General features: G+C 41.0%; 1 protein-coding gene across 2 annotated transcripts in view; it reads left to right on the top strand.

Moving 5' to 3' along the window:
• fermt2 (FERM domain containing kindlin 2) overlaps nucleotides 1–20,330 on the top strand; it is a 37,026-nt gene extending 16,696 nt beyond the window's left edge. Inside the window, exons 4-16 of one of the 2 annotated variants that reach the window (XM_082515858.1) lie at nucleotides 3,838–3,966; nucleotides 8,788–9,013; nucleotides 9,144–9,246; nucleotides 9,607–9,714; nucleotides 11,670–11,804; nucleotides 12,351–12,400; nucleotides 12,962–13,086; nucleotides 13,276–13,382; nucleotides 13,464–13,679; nucleotides 16,004–16,024; nucleotides 17,250–17,374; nucleotides 17,511–17,652; nucleotides 18,026–20,330. In XM_082515858.1, the coding sequence (XP_082371984.1) occupies nucleotides 3,838–3,966; nucleotides 8,788–9,013; nucleotides 9,144–9,246; nucleotides 9,607–9,714; nucleotides 11,670–11,804; nucleotides 12,351–12,400; nucleotides 12,962–13,086; nucleotides 13,276–13,382; nucleotides 13,464–13,679; nucleotides 16,004–16,024; nucleotides 17,250–17,374; nucleotides 17,511–17,652; nucleotides 18,026–18,199 (1,661 nt within the window). In that variant the 3' untranslated portion in view covers nucleotides 18,200–20,330. The remainder of the gene's footprint in view (nucleotides 1–3,837; nucleotides 3,967–8,787; nucleotides 9,014–9,143; nucleotides 9,247–9,606; nucleotides 9,715–11,669; nucleotides 11,805–12,350; nucleotides 12,401–12,961; nucleotides 13,087–13,275; nucleotides 13,383–13,463; nucleotides 13,680–16,003; nucleotides 16,025–17,249; nucleotides 17,375–17,510; nucleotides 17,653–18,025) is intronic. The other variant, XM_082515859.1, reaches the window with a different exon arrangement.
• The last annotated feature ends 218 nt before the right edge of the window (nucleotides 20,331–20,548 follow it).

The following is a 20,548-nucleotide window of genomic DNA, read 5'->3' as shown; positions in this document are numbered from 1 at the left end:
ATTCCAGCTCCTCCTTTTGCTCACTGTGCCATCTTCACAACCTGGTTTCTCATATTGACTAAATATATATTCAGCCCACCCACCCACACACACACACACACACACACACACACACACACACACACACACACACACACACACACACACACACACACACACCCTCTAACACCATTTGTTCTGTGAGCCAGCAGACAGAATGTACTCTTCATAACTGACTAACACATGACTGGGGACATTGGAGCCTGAGGTGGTGCAAATCTGCTGCCTCCCTTAGAAAAGCGTCATTTCAGACTAACAAGAGTCAAGCTGCTGCACTCAGAGCAACTGTGCAAGCTCTTTTAAACTACTGTGCGCTTGAAAACCAACACAGAGGGTTTTCTATGGAATGGCTAATAGGCAGCACCAGTAATGAAATGTTACAGTGAGCCATTAAATAATGTCTGGCAAAACAGATTCATGAGTAATTTGTCAGTAGCACCTCACATGAAGAGTGACTTTGAAGCAGACATCTGTAATTTTTTGGTCCCACCACTTTGTCCTCAAGAAACCTTTCTGATTTTTGTATGGACCTTAGCTCTGTCGTTTTGGTCCAGCAGAGTTATGACCCATCAACCTGTGGCCTGCTTGACTGGGCCCAAATGTGCTCTCAACTGTTGTCATAACACAGGAGTACTGTGGTTTGGCCTCAGCTCCATCTCCTAAATGTAAGTGCATCATTATCCTTTCTGAGTTGCCTTTTAGCACATATTTAGCCTTGTGTCTGACAGAGAAAGAGAACTGTCACTCTTCCCAAGCCACTAAGGCCGTTTGGTATAGATTGTCAAAGCCAGAGTGAAAAATAGTACAAGAGACTTGTGCCATTTTAAGAACTGAATGAACTCGTAGTATGATTTGACTTAATATAAACACCAAAAGTTTATCATTCCTTTATGTGTAATCAGCTCAATTCTTGAAACATATAATGCAAATGGTGTGTGTGTGTGTGTGTGTGTGAGTCTTTAGACCTGTGACTCAACTGCAACATCTAGCTTCCATGTGTGGTGACAGCAGAGCCTGTTCTGAAACTCATGTGAGCTTGGCTTGGAGCTGCATGAACCAGTTCTCCACTCCACCTGTTACAGGTGCAGGTTTGAAGTGCCCTTCAGCGCTCAGTAGATCTTCTGAGCTGAAGGACTATCCTCGCCACTTGTAGTCCTTTCCACTGGGAAAGGTTTTCCATATTTTATATGGAGGACCGCTACAGCACCAGACTGGTAGCATGTGAAGCAAAGGGCCCGGCTTGGTGGTGAGCAGCTAAAAAGAACAGAACTAAAAAAAAAAAAAAAAAACGAGTCGCCAAATATCCTAGGCCTGTTGTTAACATACCTGGGCAGCCCGCCCAAGTAAAGCCTATATGTGGGAACTAGACCACCTATTCTTAACATTTAGGAGTATGCAAGGGAAACACAGGAACCAGATGATTCCTTTGTAATTTTTTGCCCATGTAGGTCTATATCAGTTTATACGGCAAACTTAAGTGCTGTAAAATTAGACTGTGATGATGTTTGTGATTCTTCTGCGGCTGGTCTTACTCACTGCAGTGAATCATCTGTTCCAAAGAGTAAATCTTGCATGCGCTGCTGGCTCCCAGTCAATCCTTTTCCTCTGGCTTCAGGCCTGGTTACTGCCACAAGTCAGCAGGACAGAAGATTGGGATCTTATTGTCTAGGTGTCATTTCTGCAAATGAAAATCCACCAAGCCTTTGTAAGCATTCTGACCATCACCCTCCTCCTCTTTCCTCCTCCTGACACCAGCCAAAAGTGGTGAGCGTAGGAGTATGAATATGTCAGCAAAAAATTAACTACAACACTTGCCCGGGATGAGAATTGGCATTTCCAAGACCATGGTTGTCAGCCAGAAAAGGGTGTACTGCCTGCTCTGAGTTAAGAGTGAAGTATTTCTTTAAATGGAGGCATTTAGCTGTCTTGAAGCCTGGTTGCCAAGTACGAGGAGAGCTGAGCAGAAGATCAGCAGGGTGATTGATGTAGTTTCAACAGTTATGGAGATAATCTACATTCCTACCACCTATGGCCACTAACTGTGGTGGGTAGTGACCTAAAGAATGTAATCATGCATACGAGCAGCATAAATGATCTCCTGAGTAGATAATTTTTCTGGATGTCGGTGCATTTTAGTGGAACAAATTTGCACGTTATTAAGCAGCCACAGATTTTTCCAGAAATCAGATACGTGTACATGTTTATAGTTCTTAATTCTTAATAGTTTTTGAGCTGTCTGGTTTTGACAACAAACTCAAAGTAGTGTAAACAATTGAAAAACATGGCGTTAACTCATTTCATTGAAATAATAGAGATCGATTACATCAGATGCATTATCTCCCCCAGAGTTTGTCATGCTAATATTTATAATATGGAAAAGTTCCCAGTGTTGATGATAGGCTCATAACAATTAAACAGAGTTAGGTTGTAATTAAATGCCACATGGTTCTGCAATGTCTCACAAAAAGACACAGTCCTATCCATCTACTTGCCGTTTGATACACACTTTACTGTGTATATTTGCCTCCTCGGGGGCTAAAGCGCAGCAGCAGGCCTGGAACTCACATGGCTGTATAAGGGCACGGGGACTGTGCTCGTCTGTTACAGCAGAGTGAGAATGGGGGAGGAGGGAGGCAGAGAAAGGGTGAGCTCCCATCTGGTAGTTCTTAAAACTCCTGGAATGCTTTTGCTTTAGTTACACAAACCAAACAAGCTTGCACATCAAGCCAAGACGTTCTCTCAACCCTTCTGCCTGTGCTTTCAACAACACCTTCTTCAGTTACTTGAAAAAAATGATTTGATTCAATAGATATGAGAAAATGGATAGCTATGCACTTGATTACATAAAAATATGAAATATTGCTCTCAAGTATCTGCGTGCTCGTCAGTTAATATGGAATCCTCGAGAAAACCAAGTCCAGCTGTGGGTCCAGATGTGCGTTGCTTCTAGCCGAGCTCCATCTATTCTAGTCCTGACACATTCTGGCCGTCTCACTGCCTATATCAGAACCGCCCCAAGCCATCCTAAAACATCATTTCTGCTGCTGCTGAGTGATGGTTCCCTGGCCTCCAGGCCCAAGGGAAGGAGGGAAAAGAGCGAGAAGCCAGGGAATAAAGACTGCTCTGTTTTAGTCATTATATTCAATATGGCGGGTGTCTTACTGTCCGAGTTGGATCTTGCACACTTCTCTTCCATTTGCATACATGCAGTTACAGTTTGGTTCATTTCATCTTTATTACCTGTTTGTTGTGAATAGTTTTGGGAGGGTTTTTGGCGGGCAGGGGGGTAAAAGTAACGCTACCTTACTATTCTCCAATGTCGGCTGAATTGTGTTATTAATGTGTGTTGGAGGAATTGTCTAAGGAAGAGGAGTAGGAGGGCGATGGAGGATGTCTGCTCAGTCTCAGCTGGGGATTAAAGTTAAAGCAAGATTTGTTAGAGCCCTGAGAAAAGGGATTTACAGTATTCCACCCTTTATGTGCACGGCTGTCTGCATCTGTTTCCCTTTGCTTTTTTGTCCTTCTCCCCCCCCCCCCATCTGCCTCTCACCTTTTTTTTTTTTTTGAGATTTGGGTTGGTTTAGTGTCCCTATTTTCACCTACTATACAGCTTAAAGTCATTGAGGTCATGTGGTTTTATTTCAAGCCTATAGTTGAAAAAACACAAATTACTGTATGGTTTTGGGGACTCTATGACATCCAAGCCTGTCTGTCTTTGTGTCCAAATGGCTTTGTTGCTAGTCAAGGTTTATGCTTATGTGACATTGAATGGATCTTCTTAATGTTTCTCCCCAAAAGATATCCGCCACCCAGAGGAGTTATCTCTACTGCGCAAGCCCCGTGATCCCAAAAAGAAGAAGAAAAAGTTGGAGGAGACAGAAGAAGATGATCTGGAACTGGAGGGTCCGATGTTAACACCTGGATCAGGTGAGCTGCTTCTATGGCTCGTTAACAATGTTTCCTAAAGAACTCCAACTGAGTTTGGAGTTGTTAGGAACAAAAATATTTCTTGATGAATAAAGCCAGGGTATTTTTGAGTTCATATTCCCAACCCATGAGTTGAAAGTTTGTATAAACCTAACCATTTAGGTTTTTACATTCTGATCTGTTTTTAGGTAATCAGGAAGAATTTTCACTTTCTTTTGTTGTGAAAAACAATTGCTCCTATTTTCCTGGGACAGCAGGTTGTATGGCAGGTTGTGCTGGCCCCATGAAGCTTCTTAGATTCTTTTTTGTATTTCATGCACTTGCGATTTAAAAAAAAAAAAAAACACCCACCCAAAACACTAAGATGACCCGAGTTTGGTGCGCCCTGCTTCTCGTGACCAAATATGAATGTGTGAGTTTGAGGCCTGCATGGGATCTACAGCCCTCGCTCTCAATTCCTTGGCAGGGAGGACTAAAAATGGCTGAGATTCCACACATAGTTGGTCACGCTGCCATTTTAAACCCAAACCAGGCTACAGGAGTGCAGTCATACTGACCCTCCTCCCTCCTGATGGGAGACTTACAACCATCTGAGCAGGGAGGAGCAGAACAAAACAGACTGCTGTCACAGAGTTAGCATTAAGCAGAACTGCTAACACCATCAGACAGGGTGAATGAGACTCTTTGTGCGATTAGTCTTTTCTGCTCTGCAGAGTCAGCTCTGTGTGCACTGAATGACTATATAGACTCACCAGTTGCAGGGATAGCAGCCTGAACACTCATTGTGAAAAACAAATTCTCCTGAAATACAGATTTGGATCTAGGGTTGTCAAAAAAATTGATACTCGGATACTATTTGATACTAAAAATGGCTCTCAGATTAGATACTCAACCCGGCAGTGCTGTCTTTGCCTCCTCTAGTTGACACAGACCTTCAAAAAGCACTGCTGCAGATAGGCAGGCACACAGCCCCTCCCCTCACTAGTTGAACACATGAACAGTAAGTTCAACACTGGACAACACTTCAAGGAATTTCAAGACATTTTAAACGGTTATCAGAAACATTAACCTGGCTACTGGACTCATAAAAGTTTGCTGTTTAACTATTAGCATTTACCTGGTAGCTACATTAGCCTGCTGTTAAGTTATCATTAAGGTGCTAATGATGATGCTAATGGTGGAACTAGGCAGGAATCGTTATCAGTACCTGCCCGACATTAATAGGCTGTGTAAATTGTGTTAGACTAGCACAATTATTTGTGTCTAAAAAGTGTGTTGCTCTACCCCCTAACAGTACGATTTGATCAACAATGAAAGGATGGTGCCAACTCACCAGATGCACAGCACTACATCAGACAACCTCAAATTTTGCACTGCTTAAAATGATATAAGATATTGTTAAATATATAAAATAACATTGATGTTATTGTTGGTTTAGTTCTTATCTTGTAGAAAAGAGTCATGTGTCTTATTTTATTTTCCTCCCATGGTACTAAGAATGCTATTGAGCATTACTTTGTATCAAGTTTAAAATTCTAGTATCATTACAAACCTATGTGGATCAGAGTGAACGGTGTATTTATTCACTCATATATTTAAACGTAATGAGTGATTGAAACTGCAAAAAGCAGTTACTTCCCAACACATCGACCATGCCCAGAGTTGCATCACCACATTTTAAGGGGTGTGCTACACACTCCTCTACGCCTTTGGTTTAGATACATTTTGTTCCCAGTGGGTGAATGTGGTCAGAGTATTAGGTGGTGAGGAGAAACAGAGTTTCAGTAGGAATGTGGAGAATCTGTTTACTGTCACCAGTCTCCTTGTGTGAGAGAGTGTGTGTGTGTGTGTGTGTGTGTGTATGTGAGCGCACACACACACATCAGATCGCAGATCACATGCTACAGTCAAAGTACATTTTATGGCCAAGTTGTAAGATGTTATTCCGTCCCCTCGTGAGGAAGGGCTGGCCTCTTGGCCCAGATCTCCTGATAGAAATCACAAGGCTTTGAAAAGATGCAATCAGTACCACAGAACGACCTTTATCACATTTAGAACTGCAATACTTAGTTAACCAATTATTCAATCTACAGGAAATTAATATGCAACAGTTTTATTAGTCTTTTCACAATCCACCTTTTTAAATGCGATTATTATATTTTCTCAATAAGCTGATAAAACAACACATTTGATTATAATACCATTCATAAGAACGCGACAGTTATTTTAACACTTTTCTGAAGTATTTGAGTCCGATTGAATGTTTTGGAGATACTCAAGCTTTAAACAGATCATTTTGCCTTTTTCTCAATGTCTTTTTAACTGATTTATTACTGCCGAGAACGGTAAAAGAAATACATACAAGAAATGTGTGCCTATAGAGTACCTAAACACATGCAAAATAGCCTATGTGTACTGTACAGTGAGCTCCACACTGATCTCAGAAGCAAATGAAATGGGTGTTTGTCTAAACAACAAGTCCATAATGGGTACATGACCATTTATTTCCACTTGTAGACTGGCAATCTTTTTCCAAAACCTCAATCTCTATATTTAAAATTACTATTTAGGAAATGTCTCCACACTCATTTGACCTGCCTCACGTAATTGGTCATTTTTGGCAGAAAAACCATCCTCAGCTGTTGTTGTTACACGAACATAGACACGACGCTGCCTGTGATGCCAGTTCAGCAGCTCCCAGTGGAGCGGCTACGCCTTGGCATGCCCGCTGTTTGTAATCGTCTGTCTTGTCAGTGTTGAGAATGACAGACCTCGAACGGCCTTTACTTTGTAAAAATGTGCTGCACTTTATACATGCAAGGCTGGGTCATTCTGACCAACGCCTTGCCTGGGTTTTCAATCAGTCATGCTGCGTTGGATGGTTATGAATGGGTGGATGGAAACTGCAGAACTTCACTAGTCATGCCAGGGCGATCTCCCTCTGTGAAGAGGGTAAACTGAGTCATCCACTCTGAGGCTAGCAGTTGGCAGTGTCTGTGGAAATGCCAAAGATATACCCCATTCTTGTATTCCTCAACTGTTGTCTTTTTTCCTCTGTTTCCTTCTATGCCTGTAGAGTTTTCTGTGTCTTAAATCTGTCCACTTGAGTTGATTTCTACCCGTTTCCTTCCCTCTACATTTTCCTGTCTTTCTTTTTCTTACTCTTTCTCTTTTCATCCTAGCCTCTGAGATAATATACATCGGACCTGTGAAAGGTAAGCTTTCCCCTTCCTCTGTCCTTTCTTTTCAGCACTGCTTCCTCAGCATTGCCTCCTTATTCCTCTCTACACCCCACAGCTGGTGTGTTAAGGTCACATGACATATGTAGCATTTGAGACTAGCAACCGAGTCACCTGACTGGTCCTCCTAAGGAAGTCAGCTGATTCGGGTGGTGTCATGACAAAGGCTTTGCGCCCTTTTAGCAATTAGCTCATTGCTCACTTTTCTTAAAGCTACTCCAGGGGCCTGCTCACTGTGCCTGCAGGATAGCCAATCACTTGCTTGAGTATGCAGATATGAGATGGTTGTTATCGGGCAAGTTATAGTAGGACATTTGTGTTTTTACCCATAAACTTGTGTTCAGAATTAAAATCACATGCTTATAATCCTATCTGCATGCTTCAAATAGCAGCCCACACAGGAGCGCTGTAAAAACCAAATCCATGACAGTTCATTTATTGACCACCATCCCATGGTTTACTTGTAGTCTCAACAGCTGATGGTGGTCCTGCTCCTTCCATCTAAGCCCTCTATGAATCACTAGTGTGGGAGTATTAGGGAGTAAAGTCATGTTAGCATTCTTTGTTTTTGCACCAGCATTTGAGATTCAATAAACAGGATGGAGGAGGCTCCTTTGTGTTATTAATGGAACTCCAGCTTTCAATTTATACACACTTTCCCTAGATATTTGGCATTCCCCAGGGGACCCTACGGGTGATAGGATAAGTCTTCTTGACCTGATGAACTTTGCATTGGGAGGAAAACCTTGAAAGAACCACTGATCACCCTCCCCCACAAGGAAGGGGAGGCCATAGCCAGCAACATGTTCTCATGACCTCAGTTTGCAAACATAAACATCCACATGCACACTCACATACAGAAACCAAGCCCACTTCCTCATTTCAGAAGGGGTTTAATGGTTTAGCCAGTGTTGCTTGACCCTACAGAGGGAGAGTTGGAATGGAGGGGAATGAAAATACTTTGGAACTTGGACTAACAGGAAATGCAAATAACTTCACTTTGGGGGCTTTTGTTTGTAGCCAGACTCCCAAATTAAAACACTGCAGACCAAATATACATATAACTCAGCATTTAAGTTGCTTAGACACTTAGTTTATCAAAGGTTTTTTTTTATTTAGTTATATTCCTTTAACATGTTTAAAAGATATTCAATGTATTCTCCTCCAATATTTTTGTACTCTCTCTCTTTCTCGTGGGTAAATTGTGCTGTAGTTTGCTGTGTGCAGTGCATTCCTGCTGGTTTTTCTTTTGGTCTGTAAGTAAATGGGTAAACCTGATCATGTTGTGCATCACCTGCATGCTGATCAACATCTACCCCACCATCAGCAGGAGGGTGGTGTTGAAGTCACTCATCTGCAAAGTTTGTGCTGGTAGTCACATGGTGTTTTTGACCACTAACTGGTCAGGCTAGGCTGCATTTGCGTGTGCTGAGAAGTCTTCACTCTTCCCCCTCAATGCTGTGTTAGTGACTTATGTGTACTTAACTTGATTGTGAGTGTCAGTATTTGGAAGTTTTTTGTGTTAGGTTTGTATTTCTGGCTCCGCAAGGGAATACGGTAACTGATGGTTATCTTTTTTCAGGGAGCATCTACTCTAGTCCAGGCTTATACAGTAAGACCATGACCCCCACCTATGACTCAAGGGACGGCAGCCCTTTGTCACCAACTTCCGCCTGGTTCGGAGACAGTCCCCTGTCAGAGGGCAATCCCAGCATCCTTGCTGTGAGCCAGCCAATCTCCTCACCAGACATTCTGGTCAAACTGTACAAGCCCCAGTCCCTGCTGGACAAAGCCAAAATCAATCAGGGGTGAGTTAAACTTTGCCTAGTGGTTTAGTTTAAAAAAAAGGTCGTTAACAGACAACATTTACAAGAGACTGCTTTCATGTTGTGTGAAAAAATAACATATTCTAATTAGCTGTAATCCCTGTTTGTACAGGTGGCTGGACTCGTCCAGGTCTCTCATGGAGCAGGATGTAAAGGAGAATGAGGTGCTGCTGCTGAGGTTTAAATATCACAGCTTCTTTGACCTCAATCCAAAGGTAAATCATACAGAAAAAGCACAGCACATTGTAGTCAGTTGAGATAATTATTGAGACCCTGCCATGCCGAATAGCTCTGTATCATCATAACCTAAAAGCACCAGATATAAGTTATTATAATCATAAAGTAAGCAGGGATACATCCAGCCATTAGTTGCCATGATTTGGGTAAAAATATTTGTTTAACACTGGCCTGTAGAGCTTACGTTCTATATCTGGTACCGATGACCTGAATGGGGCGTTTGAAAGACTAGTTATTTGATACTTTTGTATCATTAATCTCATACAACCTTTACCTTTGACATCACTGTATTCAAAGTTGTCCAGTTTGCTCAATAATATGGTTTGATGTGCCCACAGTATGATGCCATTCGAGTGAACCAGCTCTATGAACAGGCCAAGTGGGCCATTCTCCTGGAGGAAATTGAATGCACAGAGGAGGAAATGATGATGTTTGCTGCCCTCCAGGTAAGAAGGTTGAGTGTTTGCGTACTGATACAGTTTAAGTTGGCAAGGTATGAAATTTAAAGAAACGCTGACCTTTTTTTATTGGGTGGAAGGCACGCTTTCTTCTCAGCTTCAAGGTAATGAATTGGATAGGATTGCAGCTCAGAGTGAAGCTGTAATGCTGAAAGCCCTGTTGCAGCATGCAGGCTAAATCTTGATTATTGTGTATTGTTTCCTATTTAGTTCATACTAATAACAAAGTAAATAGGCTTTTAGATTTAAAGAGAGGTTCTTATTACAGAAGTGTACTCGTCAAACAGTTTGAACCCAAGAATTATTACGTGACTCTCGGTAAAACAGAAACACAATTTTGGTCTGGGTGGACTTTAAAGGCACTGGTGGCATTGGATTATTGGGTTTTGAGACAAGTTCAAAGTAGATCAGTAGAAATGACAGTCGCTAGAATGGATATTGGCTCGAATGGGAGTGATGTACAGATTTGAAGCTCTTTTACACCCCTAGGTTTCCTCATGTACCATTGGGGTGGTGTTCCTTCTATTTCTGACCCCCATAAACTGTGGGTGCCAAGACCTGAGGACGCCACCCTGTCTTCACCCTGAGGGTAATTATAGGGCATCTTGGAGCACAGGACCCCATACCTCAGACCACCCACCCCAGAAAGACAAGGTCTTGTAGACCTGTTCACATTCCTTTTCCCACTCTTTCACTCTGAGGTGTTAGGTTTGTTTCGTCTGACCAGTTGTAATTACACTTCACTGGTTTCTTCTTACACTGCACTGGGAGAGATGCTAATCTAAGTTGGGTGTTTGGGCCGGTAGGTAGACTGTTGCTGCCTATCTTTTAGCACTTTAGTAGCTACTACTGCGTTTCAGTCTTGGCTTTTAGCTTAGGTTTCACTGTTGACAGATACTAAGGTCTAAATAAAGAGCAATGATTGTCCAACTCTGGTATGCAGCTGGCTGGACTTAGCATGCTGTCACCCGGATGTATCACTATGGTAGTTCTCAAATATGAGGTAATCAGTGGTCAAGATTAGTGATTGACCTCATAGTCATGGACTTGGGACACAGGTTGTAGTCAGTACTTCAGCAGATAAAGAAGTAACTCTGATGATCACACAAACAAACAGAAAAATGGGAAACACTCCTTCACAGAGTTGCATTTTTTAAAGATGAGCCAGAGGATTGGACATCATGGCAAGCTCTTTGTCCTACAATATGAAGCCTTAGCCAGCTAAATCCTAGCTAAATCAGCTAAATCTCTATCAAACGCTGCATTGTATCGCTCACTTTCTTGACAGCTGTTCATTCATATATTGGTGGGGGTTGCTGATGGGGTGACATTATAAATACCATTTATCTACAAGCTAAATTTGGTATCTGTGACTCACTGATGGGTTTGTTTGTGGGGGGTTTGTAATAGAGAACAATCTCTTACTACAGTCTTGCACCAGTCCTACATTCAGTATACACTTGGTAAAAACAATTTCATTGCCTATAACAGCCTGACCTCAGTGAATCTTTACCAGTAACTTTAGCACACTTCTCTTCTTTAGACAACTTTCTTTATCTTCAGCTTCTTCCAAAAAAAACGGCATAGCTGGTAAACTCAGTGGTGTATGCTGGCAGCACTTGCTAACACAAATGCCATCACATCTTAAAGTATTTATATGGCAATTATCACAGATTGTTTTTCCTTTTTATAAGATGTAGCTGGAGCGTTTATGCACTGGTAGCACACAGCAAAACTTTATAGAAAAAAGCAATACTGTTGACCATGTTGGTGCAACAGATAACAAGCTGCTAACAGTCTATCTCCACCTCACACTTTCTTTAAATCCCCGTGTCTCAAGTGTTTTATTTTAGACCTGGAAGCTTTAAGGGAATGGACACTTTAGTAATAGATTGCAGGTTTCATGCTTTTAACCAGAGCATCGCTCTTTGTTTCATTCTCAGTACCACATCAACAAGCTGTCAATCATGTCATCAGACAACCACATGAATAATAGTGAGAAGGAGGTGGATGAAGTGGATGCAGCCCTGTCAGATCTGGAGATTACCTTGGAGGGAGGGAAGACTTCCAACACACTGGTATGAGACAAAACCACTGGTGCTTGAGTGTGCACTGGGCTTGCCTGCATCCTTTTTGTCCAAATGGGCGTCATTATGTGAATTTGTTTTTCCCAATTGTGAAATCTTGGCATCAGTTAGGTGCTTTTGTTTCTACTTGTGACGAAGTCTCCTTTCATCAGCACTCATAAACATGACAGGAAACGCACAAAGACAATGCAATGCACTACAGTTTGCTGGAAGTGCAAAATTTCACAGTTATTCAAAAGCTCTGCATCTAACAAAGAGCTGGGGGTTCTAAGGCCCCACTGAAAATATGTCTCTACTGTTACAACAACTTCTTGAAACATGTATTTAGCTTATCAGAGGAAACTGACCTCTGAGATATTACATAAGAAGCCAGCTTACTGTGCTGAGCAATGACATTGAAAATGTACAAAGTCAAGTGTGAGGTCATTGTTTTGTGTTTAATCCTTTCCCTTTTTTTCTTTCCTTTTATTCACATATATGTATGTATGTTAAAGTGTTCCAGGCTTATTTTAACAATAGCTTTCCCCTTTCTCCTAGGGTGACATCACATCTATTCCTGAGCTAGCAGACTATGTTAAAGTCTTCAAGTAAGTCCAGTGCCATGAGGTTAAATGCACCTTTACTATTAGCAAAACCACTAAACACTGCATGTTAGTCTATGCAAGATTACATTTTATCCAAAAGCTGTTGACTATGGCGGGACCATTCTCTGGCCAAGTAAGCCTGTTTTTCTATTTTTTTATGAGCTTAAAAGGCAACCTGAAAGCTCAGCCTGCAAATATTCTTTGGCAAAAAATCTAGAGTGATTATAGTTGGACCAAGCTTTCGAATCATATTCATTTTTGGCTTGAAGCTTTTGCTGATAGGCAGGTGGCCCCTTGGGTGGTTGTCTCATAAAATGGGGGGTATGATATCAAGAGGCATTTCCTCTTTTAATGGTTTTCCACAGTGCTGGCTTCTTTCCTATTCATCTCGCTGACTTTGCACTTGAGAAGCTCTACTTCTTTTCCTCCCCCTCCTTTGTACTTATGATCTCCCCTCCCCCGCTGTTCCTCCTCACCACCAATAAAGAAAATGGTTGTTTTTTCCTTTTTTCTTTTTTTCTCCCACCTGAACTCTGACATGTCTTCCGCTTTTTTTCTCTCTAGACCCAAGAAACTGACGTTGAAGGGCTACAAGCAGTACTGGTGCACATTCAAGGATATCACAATTTCCTGTTACAAGAGTAAAGAGGAGGCACATGGGACACCTTCCCATCAAATGAATCTTAGAGGTGCAGAGACATCCCTAGTTGCATAAGAGTACACACACACACACACACACACAAAAAAAAAAAACCCTCAATGTCATGCCCATTTATTTTTTCCCTGCAAATAAAAAAAATCTGAGGTTGCATGTCTAAAGAACAGGCTCTGACACTTGACCTCTTTTTCCTGCCTGCACCATGCTTTTCTATTTGTAGGCTGTGAGGTAACGCCAGATGTTAACATCTCTGGTCAGAAATTCAACATCAAGTTGCTAATCCCTGTGGCTGATGGCATGAATGAGATCTGGCTTCGGTGTGACACGGTGAGGCTGAAGTTGGTGCACCCTTTAATGCGCTGTCTTATTCCTTTTTAGAGTTGGTTAATTATGACTTTTCATCTCCAGGAGAAACAGTACGCCCACTGGATGGCTGCATGCCGCTTGGCCTCCAAGGGGAAGACCATGGCGGATAGCTCATACAACCTGGAGGTCCAGAACATTCTGTCCTTCCTTAAGATGCAGCACATGAACCCTGACCTACCCATTGAACCAGTTGCTACTGATATCAACCCAGAATGCCTGGTGTCTCCGCGCTACCTGAAGAAGTACAAGAACAAACAGGTAAGCCATGTAGTCCAGGTTAGGATCTGTTTACAGCAATGTGGAGGTTAAAATGGTAGAAATGTTTGGTAAGGGGAAAAAAAGGGTTATCATCTAGTCTAGTGTGTGTTTTTAGAAAAGCTGATTACATGGTTGAAAGGTTGAAAAGCATCTGATTCATTCCAGGTGGGGTCCTCCTAACATCTGAGTTGTTTAAATACCTGTTCCTCTACTCCTCCTCTCTACATTTCTACCCACCACGTTCTCAGCTCTGTGATTGTAGACAAAAGGACTTAAAGAGCAGAGAGTCATATGGATACATATCAGATGCAATGGATCAGAAAACCCGTTATTATGGACCTCGTTATAATCTGGTGTAACATTTAATCATTAACGATGAATGTTCTCAAGTATTATGTAGATTTGTGTGTTTGTGTACCCTGGAACAGCTGAGTACACAGCTGCCATGGTCAGGGATGGGTGAGGGAGGGGGTTCTCTTCTCGTAGCTTATTCACTCAATCTGGATTTGTTCTTATCGTAGTAGGAAAATACAGTGGTGCTAGGAGGCTAGAATGATGTTGGGAAGCTGCTGCTGGTACAGCAGGTGACGACTCAAATATTATCTGAAGCATAACTTTAAGTATCATTGATGTCTGGAAAAAAATTGCTCAAAGAAATGAGGGAATAAAGGGGTAAAAATGGACGTAGAACAGGAAAGGATCTAGGCAGGTTTGAACCATAGGAAACCAGGAATGTTATTAAAAGCAGTTGAAATAGAAATTATTGACACTCTAGGAGAAGTTAGACTTTGTTAGTCTGTGCTGCAAACTTCCTATAGGTTACCACAGTACAAAGCAGTGTTTCTCTTTAATGCTCCTTTCATAGAGGAAATGTGCATGTTAAGAGATCAAACACACAGCAGTACTAAAAGTCAGCAGTTAATCCCAAATTACAACAGCTCAAATTTAAAGTTTCAGTTCTGTCTTTCTATTTGAGCCTGACTCGCTATCTTCTTAGTTTAGTCAGGAAATCCCTTAAATATATTTGGGGTCACCCACATGAAATTACTTCCACATCTATAACAAAACCTACTGATAAAAAAAAATAAAATCAAAGAGTTGATTTAGTGTCAGGTAAAAATGCCATAAATGTGTGTCACTGCCCAACCTACAGTTTACCTGATGTCACTGAGAGACAGAGAAGAGTCCTAGCTCACTTTGGCTCAACTTTTCCTGCACTATTTTAGAGTTCTTTACATTTTTCTTACATGCTTGCTGTATAACTTAATCAGAGCTGCAGTTGTGGCCAGTGACAAAAAAGGGGTGTAGAAATAGATAAGGGTTTTTTTTTTTGTTTGGGGGGGGGGGTTTACAGAAAAGAAACACTCTGTAGCAAAATAATTGCATGGAACTGGGGCTAGCTTAAATAGGAAGGTTTTTTTCCCCTTTTTGTTTTTTGAGTATTAGTAGTAATAGCACAGGATGTGTGTCTGTCTGTGGTCCTTTCTGGCACAGATCCAGTCTCGCACTCAAACACAGTCTAATAGATGATCTCCCTGGGCATAACATTAAAGCGTAATGGTGTACAGTCCCTTGTTCACACACACACACACACACACACACATATGTAGTGGGCGTGGGACATCCGGAAATGAGCCATGCTTGGGAATGTTGCGCGGGAAAACTGTCTGGGATAAGCCCATTAACTCTTTGGCCAGCTGCAGCCCCTCCCCACCTCCCTTAAACTGGACTTCCTGTTGCAAGATTTGTCAGAGTAGACTTCTGTGCTGCATCTCCAGCCAGATACACGCACACAGGAGTTTTGTGATTACGTGAGTCAGGGTGGTTTCTGGATAAATGGGTTTATTTTAAACAGAAAATAAAGACCTGCAGCTTGGAGAAGCCCAACACCTTTCACTGCTGCTGTCACACATCGCCATCTTGTGGCTGACAAAGATATTACATAGAAACTGACTTCAGGGTTTTTTGGTTTGTTTTTTTTAATGGCTCATTGTGTTTACAAAGAACAGGCAGGCATGATCTGACCTAAAATCTGCAGTTACACTGCCCACTTCCTTTATGTGAAAATGTGTGATTTCCTTGATTGCAGCTGTACTTTCCTCCTCCTGGCTGAACGCTGCATGCCCCTTTAGCTCCACAGCCTTCCTCCCCGCTTTCTGTTATTACAGTCATGTCCTGCATTGTTGTTGTTGTTTTTTTTTATCTTTCCTCTCTCAACAGTGATCTTACTGTCTTCTTCTCTTTGTCCAAACGTTGTATTCCTTCTATCTGTATGCATCTCCTTCATTCCCATCTATCTTCCCATACCTACCTCTCCTCCTCAGCCAGGCTATATCAGGGACTTGGTAAGTTGTGTCCACTGGCTGCTGTTTTAAGCTTTAGATACTTGCATGATTGTTTGAACTCTGAACAATTTATGTATCTGGGTTATCAAACCTAACAATAACTATAGCAAGTCATAGTGGCCGCCATAGTAGATGGTATAGTTTCTGTATGTCACTTGTTATTAACTCTAACAGTGTTCTTTGGGGTGTACAAGATAAGAAAGTAACACATAATTGTATCAAGTGAGCATCTGTGTGGTGTGGGGCTATAAATATACAGACTGAGTGAAACAAATGGACCATGCAGGTCTTTTGCATGTTTTAGCTCATTTAACACACAGTCCATATGCAGCATTTAACGTTAGCCTCACTGATGTAATAGAGCAGACCCTTGTGAAAATGTTTTTAGACTGATGAATAGTTTAATGTATTTTATTCTTTCTTTTTTTTTAATAATATGTTTAGCCTTTAGTTAGATGCTTATTTTAGTTCATGTATTTCTAATATATGTAAAGCAGAGCCCAGACTGCTGAAGATAAGTGATCCATCACGGTAAATCTAATTTACGTATTTTATTGTAATGCAGTCCGGCAGAGACCACTAAAGCTTTTCAAGTGCATTAGAGAAGCTGTGATGTTCAGGCAGCTTCACTGCAACCTTTTTAATGTATAAAATGATCAGTCCATGATGGATTACTTATCTTTAGGGGAGTTTACTACTCATTCTCTAAGTGTACTGACAGAAATGGTAGAATCCTTGTTTTGGGCTATGTGGTCATTTTGACTTTCTGCTCCTGTGCTCATGGTAAGGTTTAGGTTACAGCCTTAAGAATCATGTAGCACCACTGGAGGGAGGCACACATGTGTGAATACATGCATGCCAATTCACACAGTTCACCCTGAAAGCTTCCTTAAGTTGGCTCATTAACCTCAGTCTGGGTTCTAAAGTAGACTCGGATTCATAATTGTTTTCTAGCTGTACGTAGTAGACATTCACTGTGAACGTTCACTGGTTATTGACACCCTGCTCTGAAAGCTTTATGGGGTTAACCACAGCTTGTTTACACTTTAAGCGTGTGTTAAATTGGTGCATTGGGTTGTTAGAGTGTGGTGTGTGGGATGCATTTGTTTACAGTCATTAGTGTGTATGTTCGTGAATACTTTAAATGGTGGGAGTAAATAAAAAATACATTAAAAAAAAAAAAAAAAAGTCATGTGTGTAATGAGTGCGGTTTTGTTTCTGTCAGATTTCAGCCCGGATTCTTGAAGCCCACCAGAATGTGGCCCAAATGAGTCTCATTGAGGCCAAGATGCGCTTTATCCAGGCATGGCAGTCCCTTCCTGAGTTTGGGATCACTCATTTCCTTGCAAAGTATGTTTGTAACAACTGACTAAAGATGTGTCTTCATCCAAAAAAACTCATCATACATACTGACAGTCACATATTTAGTCATTGTATCAACACACTTTCATTCCACAATAGATTCTAACTCTTTTCTTCTTTGCAGGTTCCAGGGTGGAAAGCGGGAGGAGCTGATCGGTATCACTTATAATCGTTTGATCCGGATGGACGCCAGCACCGGAGATGCCATCAAGACATGGCGCTTTAGTAACATGAAACAGTGGAACGTCAACTGGGAGATCAAGATGGTAGGAAACCCACATAACTGCTTTACCTTTAGTATTACCTTCTTAAAAACATTATTGGAACATGACAGGCACACTGATTCGATCAGATACAAAATTAACACAGTGTTATAAAACAGAAGAGGCAAATTTAGCTTCCTTTTAACCTTCTTGGATTTATTTTGCTGGTTTGTTTAATTGTGTTTGATAATCAAGTGAATGACTTGAATTTGTTGATCTATTAATCTAGTAAAAAGGGTGGAAGTCAACAGTGAAAGTTCTTTGCATTGCTTGTTGTGATGTTAGCTTAGCTGATCACACATATAAAACGACTATGTCAGCCAAAAAACGACTGATGTGACTGATGTGACTGATGTGACGTGCTCTGTGTGCACAGGTGACTGTGGAATTTGCAGACGAGCCCAGTCTTTCATTCATCTGCGCCGAAGTGGACTGTAAGGTGGTCCACGAGTTCATTGGTGGCTACATCTTCCTGTCCACGCGTGCCAAGGACCAGAATGAGTCTCTAGATGAGGAAATGTTCTATAAGCTGACAAGCGGCTGGGTCTGAGCTGTTCCAGGCTGCCAGGGTTCAATGATTGTAGGTCAGGGGCCAGGAGGGGGAGTGGCTGGAGGTCGGGGGGAAACCTCAATATATGAATTTATTTTACTTTTTCTTTTTAATTGTTTAGGTCTGCGCTGAAAAGCCCAGAGCAGCATGACTATTGCCATGGTTGACGCTATTTTTAAGGTCATAGTTTTTTGGAGGTTTTTTTGCATTAATGCTGACAAGGTCATTTGTTGCAACACTAATATTGTGGTGGATGCAGTTCAGATGAACTCCAGTGGTTGAGCAGAAAGCTAAGTTTGTCTGTTGTCCTACAACCACCTGTCTCCTCTCCTCCTGGACTGGCCACCAACTTACGTCCATGACGACCCTTTAACACCATTCAAACATCAGAATAAATCCCAAAGAATCTTTTTTCCCCACTTATTCTTTTTCACTTTCCTTTTTTCTCTCTCTTTTGGAACTGGACTAAAGAGGCTGACATAACAACGTAGATAAAAATGTAATTGTAGTGCCTCAGGGACCTACAGTTACTCATCCTAAAAGGTGGTTATCAAGAGTATCTATAACAGCAGAGGTCAGTCGATCAGATCTGCATGTCCATCCTGTCCACTCTGTGAAAGGTTTTTCTTTGAAGTCACGTGTAAGTGCACTTGTGCAGTATATAGTCCTGTTTATGAATAAGCTGTCCTGAACTTTCCGTTTATTTTTTTGCTTCTGATTTCTGTCGTTGCCTCACAACTCGTGTCCTTCCTGTTGAGTCTCTCTGTTGATTATGTTTTAGCTGACAGGTTTGACATTGTGAGATGTACTCTGTATTTAATAGACCGCTAAAAATGAGAGCACACTACAGTTCAGTGCAACAGCATGAGCATCAAGTGGGTTTGAGTTATCTGGTTTCCGGCTGATGTAAATGTCCTTGCTGCAGAAATGTTGATAGAGTGTAGCGCTGACTACAACCGCCTACTAGTTTTTTTTAAAGTAAGGTGTAAAAATTTTCAGTTAGAATGTTCAACTAAGGTAATTAACATGCCTTTAAAACATGATGTCTTTTTATATTTTCCAAACTGTAAGCAGTCTTCTGTTTAGACAAAGCTTAAAGTGCACAGATTTTATGCCAGAGAGCATTAACACATCTGTTTATGGCTCTTTTTCTGACCACAGTTTTAGGTCAGCTTTGAACGGCATCCTCAGATCTGAAACCACTGATGTCTCATAGCGTAGTGCATGTACACTACATAACAGGAGGGACATTATCACATATCCCTTGTACTGGCTTTTACATTAACGCTGTTTTGTTTGTCACACCATATAGTATTATTACTATTATTATTATTGTTGTTGTTGTTATCGTTATTATCAGTACACACCAGCAAAAGGTCACAGAGTTTAAAAAATAAATATGCAAACTTTTTTTGTTCTGTCCTCAGTATGAAGGATCAGTAAATGAAGTATTTTTTTTGTAACTAATGTAAAAAAAAACACAAACATTTTTATAGAATTGTACAGTTTTGTTTTGTTTTTCTGCATTTTGGGGGTTTGCAGGTAAGCCATCTGTCAACACGTGTAGTAAATGTGCCTGCTCATGTTGTAGTCTTACTGAGTTTCAGATGAAGATATATGTGAATATATATGAAGATAACACTAGTCTCAAACTCCAGGTTTGGTTAAGAAGTTCTGTTGAGTATATATATTTTTCTAAAATACAGATACACAAGCCTTTTTCACTGTGCCCTGTCTCCCCCCATTTCTGCTTTCTCTTCTACATTTCCATTTGTAGCTCTGTCATTTTTAGCTCATTTAAAAAAAGAACTGACATTGTCATTGATGTGCTTTTTTTGCTGCAAGTTTGACTCTATGCCATTTTAGGTTACTTCACTACTTACTATTTGTCTGGTATTTGACACAATTGAAGTGTGCAATTAAATAATGTCCATATGAAGGAGAGACAAATCAGCAAAAAAAAAAAGAAAAAAAGAACAGAGGTAAGCGAAAACTGTTCTGTTAATTTTTAATTTCTCTGACTTTTTGTTTGCCTTCAGTGTCAAGAGTAGCAGTGCATGTCCTGCTGTTCTGTTTTCTGACTGTAAAAATGCATTTATTTAAAAAAATGAATAAAATAATTTTTATTTAATTACCTGTATCTGTCCTTGATTTGACATAATTTGCCATTACAATATAACATTTGCACAAAAGTAAAATATGACATTAAGGCTGCAACAATTCGTCGTTATAATCGACGACGCGGAATTTTATTGTCCACACGTCCTATTCTAAAAAAACAAAAACAAAAAACAACCCACAAGTGTGTTTCTTGTACTTGCAGTACACTACAGTAAGCTATATTCTGCT

The sequence above is a fragment of the Aulonocara stuartgranti genome (assembly GCF_965226115.1).
Source record: "Aulonocara stuartgranti genome assembly, chromosome: 19".
Lineage (NCBI taxonomy): Eukaryota > Metazoa > Chordata > Actinopteri > Cichliformes > Cichlidae > Aulonocara > Aulonocara stuartgranti.
The sequence above is the reverse complement of the archived record's forward strand: the minus strand, read 5'-3'. Positions and strand labels throughout refer to the sequence as shown.